Genomic DNA, 8,838 nt, shown 5'->3' with positions numbered 1-8,838 from the left:
ACAGCTAGCTTCAGGTGAACCCGTTTTTGGAGCTATGCCAAAAGGGCCAAAATATTCCTTTCGTGGCACAATACTCGGCCCAAAATTTAATTACCCGACCCACAACAGCGGCCGTCGCCATCAGTGGGCCGTCCCCAGCCAGCAGTATTTTTTCCAGCCAGCAGTAAACGATCGTAAATTTCTGATCACTCTCGCACACAGCGGTAAATAATCTCACGATCCTGCCTCCCGAACAGGAAACTCGAGAGGAGCGCTGACACCCGTCTCCCTTCTTAAGGTTCCGCCCGTCTCCCGTGTTAGGTTCCTCCCGCCGCCGCCGCCGCCGCCGCCCTGCCGGCAGGTCGTGGTTTGTCGCTGAGCAAAGGTACCTCCTCTTCTCCTCCATATTTTTTTTTTCTTACTTATGCTCCTTTGAGACGTGGATGGTGGATTGATTGGATAAGAAACGCGCCATCGCAGTCGCTGTCTTGAGCACTCTCCCGTGGCCGCGCCTGCTGCTCCTTCCGCCGTCCCTCCCTCCCTTGGATTTACTTGCACGCGCGGCGGCGAATACATTACACCCGGGATATACGCTCTCTTTGTTGCTTGTATACGACGTAAGCAATCTAATCGCTCCTTAATTTCCTGCTTCAATATTACCAATCTGCTGCACTTGATTGCTCGATTTCTCGGCATGACACAGGTACTAGTAATCTAGCTAGTTTCTAGCTCTGTTGCATTAGGAATTCAATGCCAGACCGTAGGTTGGAGCTGCGCGATCTTACTCGGACGCTGGTGGGAGTCTTGCCAGAGGTCCAGAACCCCAGTGGCGAGATCCCTATCCGTCAAAAGGTAGCATACACGGTCGCTTCCCTCGTCATCTTCCTTGCTGGCAGCAATCTGCCTTTGTACGGGGTTCGTCACTCGTCGGCCCCCGATCCACTATACTGGATGCACAACACGGCCAGCGCATACAACTCCGACTCCATCATGGCTGCCGGGATTTGCAGCCTCGTGCTGTCCGAGGCGTTGCTTCACCTCCTGCTGCGGGTCAAGATTATTAATGTGGGCAACGGCACCCCTGAGGATCAGATGTTCCTGTGAGTACTACTACACCTTACTCCAGTCAAACTATGTATGTAACTAACATCAGCTACCGTTATCTGTTTGTTGATCTCTCGTGAACTTGAGATTCCAATATGTTTCTTTTCCTTAAAGTGGTTCCGTGGTACTCTACACTTTTCTATGTTTTATAAACCATATTATTATTACAGTAGTAAATTAGTAATTGAAGTTGTACTTTGCCCTTTTGGGGATCTTGTTGATGTTTGGGATCAGATGTGCTATTGAGTTATAGCTTGAGATTCCAATATGTTTCTTTTCCTTAAAGTGGTTCCGTGGTACTACACTTTTCTATGTTTTATAAACCATATTATTACAGTAGTAAATTAGTAATTGAAGTTGTACTTTGCCCTTTTGGGGATCTTTGTTGATGTTTGGGATCAGATGGGCTATTGAGTTATAGCTTTGTTGCGTGCTGATGCTCAATTTGTGTTAATTTAGTGTTAATTTTCACGTTTGTTCTCAATTTGTTTGCTTTTTTGTCCTAGTATAATAAATCTGACAGAGAGAACTAATATTAATTTATCAGGAATGGGGTGCGGAAGTTGTTTGGGATACTTATTGCCGCTGCTTTCTCAGTCAGCAATGAGCTAGTTTCAACTATCGCAGGCAAACATAGCACGGGGCAGGCAATTCTGGTCGTGCTCCAGCTTTTCTCTGGAGGTGTTGTTGTCATTTATCTTGATGAGCTTCTTAGAAAGGGATATGGGTTTCTATCGAGTATCCCTTTATTCACTGCGACCAACATTTGGTAAGACCATAAATTCTAATACCCTACTCCTCCATTCATTTTTATAGGGCGTATATTTACTTGAAACGTGAAAATTAGGAAGGTATGGCTAACAATTAGTCCAATTATGTGCATATTTTAATTTACAAAAGCTGCAACAATAAATTCATACTTCAAAGTGCTTTTAGTATGGTATCAATTTTGCAACAATCGATAATATATGGCAATAGAAATTAACCTTCGAACCGTCTATTGAAAACTTTTCAAATAAAAATATGCCTTAAAAATGAACAGGAGTACAAAAGAAAAATGCACCATAGATTGTTAGGTTCTTCACTTCCTGCATCAAGCCCATCAGTTCAAATAGTATTCCTGGTTTGATCCTCTGGAGTACTGAGTTTTTGAACAAATGGTTGTTGCTTTGAGCACTCCTCTCCAATTTTAATTTATTCAATCGAGCACGTTGCCGCTAATAAAATATATTTCCATCTTATATAGCTACAACATTAAATATTGGTTATTGAAATTTATTAAGGTAATCAACAATTGTCTGCACCTGTTTGTCTCGTTTATTTCTCTTGAGGATTTTCGATGTACAAATGATTCAAATGCATAATTTTGGTTTCTTAAATAGATTGTCTCTAGTGTATGGCACAAAGTTACAGTAATTGTTTATCATCATTTCTTGTTTGGATTAGCAATTCGCATCAACATAAATGTGAATCCATCTCACTAATTTATGGATTACGCATGTAAAGTGGCATAATTAGACAGGTTTAAACAAAAGAACTCGACCATGGGGAGAACATATGCCCCTAGCTCTTGGCTTACGAGAGAGGGAGGGGGGGAGGGGCTTTCTAACGTACGGAGACACTAGACAGTGTCGAGTGTGGCAGCGTCTGATGTTGGTGTATTCGTATAACAGATAGTACTCCATCGAGGAGGGAGAGGGAGAGGGATAGGGAGAGTTAAATTAGCAAATTTGACTTAGCACCTTGAAGGCGCTATGTTTTTTGTTTCCTTTTTCTAGGGTGTACAAATATTGCCGATGAAAGCACTTAGGAGGGTGCACTACCATTTTTTTTAACTGACTATATGTTTTTCCTGTCATATATTATTTGATGGTAAGGAAAACAATGCTTTTTGGTAGCGCTGTTAAAGTTATGCATTGTGATATGAGCCTTAATGGGTGGAATCATATTTTCACAACTACATCACTCTATCAAGATGTGGTTATTACCTGGTTAACTTGCACACATTTGAAAAGCGTAAAAACATACCAATTTGTGCTACTTATTTTACTTCCAATCTTAACGTATCATGTTTAATCTGCACAGCAAAAATATTTTTTGGAAGGCTTTTAGTCCCTTTATCATAAAGTTATACGGTGGACAGTGTGGTGATCAATACGAGGAAATAACTGCTATTTCGTCCCATATCCATCGTCTAATTGCTAATGGAGCTGATGAGTTGTCTGCGGTGCACAAAGCATTCAGCAGTCGAGACCTCCCAGACATGGCTAGTGTGCTCGCCACCTGCATCTTCTTTCTACTTGTTCTCAACCTGCAAGGATTCCATATTGTGCTGCCACTGAGGTCCCATGAGGAGCCTAGGTTGCAAATAAACTACACCATCAGGCTCTCCTATCTCTCCTTCGCACCCCTACTCTTCCAGGATGCGCTGGTCTTGACCCTATACTTCATCCCACAGGTATCATTTGCATTATTTTGGCTTACCCTGTGTGGTCCCATTTTAGCATATCTGATGGACCATTTCCAACATTCGTTGCATTTGCACCAGATATGCACCCATATTCCCATATATACAAATCTTTATAGGATCTCTGTTGTCAAACCCATGAAAATGTGACTGTTCTTGATTCTGTGACCATATAAACATGCACATGGGGGAAAATTCACCGTGGATCAGCTACATTTGTTTTCAAATATATTATTCATAATGGTTGATCTTTTAAACTAAAGCACACGGTTTATTGCATTAAAGCTGAGAAATGCCAAAATAATAGGAGTATATGTATTGAGTGTTATGAGACTAATTTATGTATTATCATGTTATACTGCTGTTGCTTCAGATCGAGCGATTGAAAACTAATATGCAGTATGTCCTTTTGGGCTACCATTATGCAGTTGCTATACATGAAATTTGGTGAAACTAAGGTGGTCAATCTGCTGGGCAAGTGGAAGGAATCCAAGTATTTTGGGCGAGCTGTTCCAGTCAGCGGTTTTGCCTACTACCTCACTACACCACCGACGTGAGTGTACAACCATATTCACTTTTTTTTAAGAAAAGAAAATTGTGGGCTTAGATGAACTAGGAAAATTTTTAGGCTACATGTTGATATTTATTTATGAATCCAATTGAAAATTTTACTGACACGTAAAAGGAAATTAATTTCTCCTCAAATTTAAGGTTGGATGAGTTTGGAAGACACCCATTCCACGCACTTGTCTATGCGTTCTGGCTGCTCCTGGGATGCGCCTTTGCCTCGTTGGCCTTTTTTGAAGTTTTGGCATATTCAGAGCGATACATTGCCAGGTTACTTGGGGTAAGTAAATTCAAATTATCTGAAGAAATACTATGCGTGCAACATGCATGCATCTCTTTCACATAGTACAAGTAAACTGCTTCTCCCTGTCCTCTTATTCCCCCACGTTTCTTAGCACTATATCATGTTCCGGTTTAACTGAATGCAGGAGCGAAGAAGTGTTATGATGGCCCAGCCCGACTCTGTTCCTCAGCGCCGATGGAGGCGCTACGTCGCCACGGCAGCATTTCTCGTAGGACTGTGCATTGGTGCACTGACGCTTTTGGCAGGCCTTGCCGGCGTTGGCGGTTCTGCCAGCGGGATCATGCTCGTCACGACTGTCTTGTACTCCTGCTTCGAAGAGATTAGAGGAAGGCCGGCTGGTGCCTTTGGTTTCTGAAATATGAGAACGTACTCTCTCATATATATATATATATATATATATATATATATATATATATATATATATATATAACTCTAATATGCCATCACTATTTATCAACTATTCAATTAAGGCCCGAGCGTTTATGACCGACACCAGCCTTAAAGTAGGGTCCACACGAGATAAGGTCGCACGCTGATATGTAGTACACCCTCTCGAGGAAATAATGCAATTCTAGCCCAGCATGATTTAGTATGTTAAGTTCCATCGATTATAGATAAAAAATATTAATATTTATGATATCAAATAAATATAATTAGATTAATTATGAAATGTATTTTTATAATAAATTATTTTAGAGCCGTTAATGTAAATTGACGAACAAGACGGCGTTTTAAACTTGGACACCGGAATTAAGAAAAAGTGAAAAGATGTATTAGGAATGAGAGATGAAAAAGGTGTATTAAGAGAGGAGAAAGGTGAAAGTGTAAGCACCTTTGAACAAAATTTAAATCCTATAGATCAAATACTTTGGAACAACGGGAGTATGCAGGATTCAAGCAAGGACCTGTTTGTAACCCACGAATCGAAACCAATATCCGGAAAGTACTTGTCATTCTCTTTCCTCTGACATGGCAAGATGAGAAACATAAGTCTCAGTTCGTTCAAGAGACACACTAGACAGGCATATAGGTCATAATAATTAACTGCGGGTACAGCTCATATCATGGTTCCCAAATTCTCAAGCACATAACACATTCCAGTCTTAACAAAGCCCTCTATTCCGACCAAAAAAAACAAAAGCTCAGACGAGTTCTTGGATACAGTCCTTCCACCAAATTCAGACAAGTTCTTGGATACATCAGTCCTTCCACCAAACTCCTTTCAATAGAAGAAACCTAGAACCTTGCCTCCAACATTCTTCCTACGGGCCTCCTCATGGTCCATAATGCCAGCAGAAGTCGTCAGCACGATGTAGCCAAACTACATACCAGTCAAAAAAGCACAATTAGCACTACAGTTAATTAGTACTAGTCAGTGTGTACAAACAACTTAAATCAGTTTGTGAAAGGAAAATAATGCTGCAAGTGTTATAGACAACGGACTGGACTAACCTGACGAGATGGGAGCAGCCTTGCAGTCCATCCTTCGATCTCCTTTACGCCAACATCAAAGCGAGGGCTAATAACACCACATTTGTTTAGTCTTCCATTCAGTTCCACCACAATCTTCCCAGCACGGTGGTCATCCACATATTCGAACTCACCAATGTAGCCTACATAATGTAACACTAATCAGGGACATGTCCTCAGAACGGAGCAATTGAAAAATGGGGCATAAGATTTGAGAACTAACCATGACGCTGCATGACTGTCAAGAACTTGATGATCACCTTGGATGACGGCCTGATCATGACCTGCCTTTTCCCCCTCTTCTCAGCATTGTACATGGACTTGAGCGCATCATTGAGCACACTGACCCTCACCATGCTGACCTTACCAGAAGAAAGAGATAGAGTTGTAAGGGTCCCATAACGGACACAATAGCATAGGAAACAGCCATTTACATCTATGTAACACAACCAAAGGTACAAGTAACCATGTCGCTATATCAATGCAAAATGATGCAAAGGTTTGCTTATTCAGTACAAACATTCATCTAACCCTCCCCCCACCACCACCCCCCCCCCCCAAAAAAAAGAAAAAAGAAAAAAAAAACATCCAGTGCTATATTGAAATCATGTCAATAAATGCATTGCTAAAGGAGGTAACAACAAGGTTAACCACATTATCCATACCATTGAAAGTTGATACTCAGAAGAAAGATAACAAAAGGGTATGTAGAAAGCCAGCCTATGTTACACGGATACGTCCAGGAAGCCGCGTATCGCGTATCAGATACAGATACGTGTCCGATACGCCCAGGATACGTATCCTCGGAGTATCCGAATTTTTTTTTATTTTCGCGAATTATGGATACGTGGGCTGATACGTATCAGCCTTGTGGATACGGCCCAGCCCAGTAAACAACCCTTCCTCTGCCCTCGACGCCCTAGAGAAGAACGAATCGACAGGGAGAGCAGAAAAAGGAAGAGGAAGTGAGGAACAAATCGACAGGGTCGCAGATGCCGCACGCTCCGCTGCACGCATCCGCGACATCCCCGTTCGGCGCTCTCGGCTCCGAGCTCCGAGCTCTCCGATTCGCCTCACAGGTACCGCCGCGCCGCTCTCGGCTCCGAGCTGCTTATCGCACTGCCGCCGATTCGCCTGGCCCAGCGAGCCGCTACCGTCGGCCTCGACTGCCGATTCGCCGGAAGCCGCGCGCCGCTACCTCCACTCGCCTGGCACCGCGCGCCGCCGTCGCCTGAAGCTGCTCGCGCCGCGCTCCGAGGCTGGCCTAGGGTTAGGACCGAGAGCGGATTGGGGATTTGGGGCTGGCTGAAGTCATGAGTGGTGGCGTGGTGCCGCTGGGGGCTGGCTGAAGTGAAGTCTGCTCTTTACGTGGACTTTGGTGGGCCGTCGCTGGGCTGGACCTGAGCGGATGCTGCTGTTTCTGTGGTCCACATTATTCTTATTTTTATTTTATTTTTTAAATAGTAAACGTATCCGCGTATCGGGTTTTTTGGGAAATTGCCGTATCCGTATCCTTCTGATACGTATCCGTGCAACTTAGAAGCCAGCCCAATATATGAGACAATGTAACAATAATAACATGTTATCCATGATACGGCTCCAGTGGTTGTAAACTAACTACTCATCACATGTGCACTAGTTTGTTTCATCAATCAGATTGCACACGACAAAGCTATAGTTTGTAAACAAGAGATCATCAAATTAACACTAGCAGTATTCCACATCCTTCATCATCTAGTTTGCAATTAGACTGCTTTGATCAACAAGATCTAGAATCCTTGAACAATGCACCATCTAATTACCAGAACTCAACTCATATTATTCTAAGCAGTCTTGGACATGGTTTAAGCTACCACTAAACCACACCTACACAGCTGACCAGCAAGCACCAAACTGCTGCCAACTGGAGACCCAAAAAGTGAGGGATCTCTCAGCACCAAACACCTGCAGACTGATGATGTACTTATTCACTAACAAACTAACTAACAGCCTCCCTGGACCAGAACCAAGAATTGATTTCCATCACGCCAGCATATCAGAATTACAAGACAAGCGTCACTGATAATGCACAACATTGCAATTGCAAGAGAGGGACGCTTCACGGATCATGGAAAAACACTCAATACCCAATACACGATAGCAGCCTAAATGGGAACGCACAAGAGCATCAGGAATAAACGCAATCGTGTCAAAGCAGCAGGACGGGCAGGGATAAATCACGAAGCCGACGAGGCGCGCGCAACGCCACCGTCGTCCTCCTCCGCCAGCACCTGACCCGCTCTACCACCTTAACGCGAAACCGAATCAAAGCCCGGATCTGATATCGTTCGGGAGGACGGGAGGGAATGGGACGTGGAGACAAACCTCGACGGACGGACGGCGGCTGTGGCGACGGCGGGCGCTGGAGAGGAGACGCTGCTAGGGTTTTGCCCAGCGCAAGCGCGAGGCAGTGAGTGCTGCTTATATTGCGCGTGGAGACAAACCTCGTTGGGCCAAGTCGCCGTCCAGCAAGTCCAAAAATCCCATGGGCCGTCCAGCAAGCCCAAGAATCCCAACCCAAGTGCCAGATCACACGAGAAAACGTGATCATGTAGGTCACAATCCCAACTTTATTCATCAGGTTCTTAACTTAAGCACACAAGCCCTGCATTTGTCAGCAACTTTCTTCGGCAAACGTACTCTCCAGAGATAGCCATCAGTGTTCAGTGCTCCTTGAAGCGTAGTACGATCGTTCCTGAAGACAATAATGTTGGTTCCTCCTCTTCCAAATATGCTTAGGTGCCGTGATCTCTTGCAGCTTCAGTAGCGCCCAGGTAGGATCAGATCAGTTGTGATCTGAATCGCTTCCCAGAACTCTCTAAAATAGATGTATTTGCATCCACTTCTACTAAAATAGATGTATTTTAATCCGCTTTTCGTTATCATTTTCTATTCTATCTGATTTCAT

The 8,838-nt window shown here is 43.7% G+C and overlaps 2 protein-coding genes across 5 annotated transcripts; one reads left to right on the top strand and one right to left on the bottom strand.

Annotated features, from left to right (window-relative positions):
* Positions 1 to 233: 233 nt before the first annotated feature.
* LOC136451320 (uncharacterized) lies at positions 234 to 4,802 on the top strand. 2 transcript variants are annotated; one of them, XM_066452035.1, is made up of 8 exons: positions 234 to 364; positions 460 to 596; positions 723 to 1,079; positions 1,631 to 1,852; positions 3,169 to 3,541; positions 3,979 to 4,103; positions 4,262 to 4,397; positions 4,546 to 4,802. In XM_066452035.1, exons 3-8 carry the CDS (start codon positions 730 to 732, stop codon positions 4,774 to 4,776), a joined length of 1,437 nt encoding a protein of 478 aa, XP_066308132.1. In that variant the 5' UTR covers positions 234 to 364; positions 460 to 596; positions 723 to 729; the 3' UTR covers positions 4,777 to 4,802. The 2 variants fall into 2 exon arrangements, with proteins under 2 accessions (XP_066308132.1, XP_066308131.1); XM_066452034.1 differs by having other exon boundaries at positions 683 to 1,079.
* A 620-nt stretch (positions 4,803 to 5,422) lies between these two features.
* On the bottom strand, positions 5,423 to 8,360 carry LOC136451319 (small ribosomal subunit protein uS8z/uS8w). Of its 3 annotated transcripts, none has more exons than XM_066452031.1 (4): positions 8,256 to 8,360; positions 6,115 to 6,248; positions 5,874 to 6,034; positions 5,423 to 5,742 (listed from the first exon to the last, which is right to left on the bottom strand). In XM_066452031.1, the coding sequence occupies exons 2-4, from the start codon at positions 6,245 to 6,247 to the stop codon at positions 5,644 to 5,646; spliced, it is 393 nt and encodes a 130-aa protein (XP_066308128.1). In that variant the 5' UTR covers position 6,248; positions 8,256 to 8,360; the 3' UTR covers positions 5,423 to 5,643. The 3 variants fall into 3 exon arrangements, with proteins under 3 accessions (XP_066308128.1, XP_066308130.1, XP_066308127.1); XM_066452033.1 differs by having other exon boundaries at positions 6,115 to 6,253; positions 8,256 to 8,326; XM_066452030.1 differs by lacking the exon at positions 8,256 to 8,360 and adding an exon at positions 8,052 to 8,074.
* Positions 8,361 to 8,838: the final 478 nt, after the last annotated feature.

Source organism: Miscanthus floridulus, chromosome 5 (genome assembly GCF_019320115.1).
Source record: "Miscanthus floridulus cultivar M001 chromosome 5, ASM1932011v1, whole genome shotgun sequence".
Classification (NCBI taxonomy): domain Eukaryota; kingdom Viridiplantae; phylum Streptophyta; class Magnoliopsida; order Poales; family Poaceae; genus Miscanthus; species Miscanthus floridulus.
Note: the sequence above shows the minus strand (reverse complement) of the source record. Positions and strands in the feature narration are given on the sequence as shown.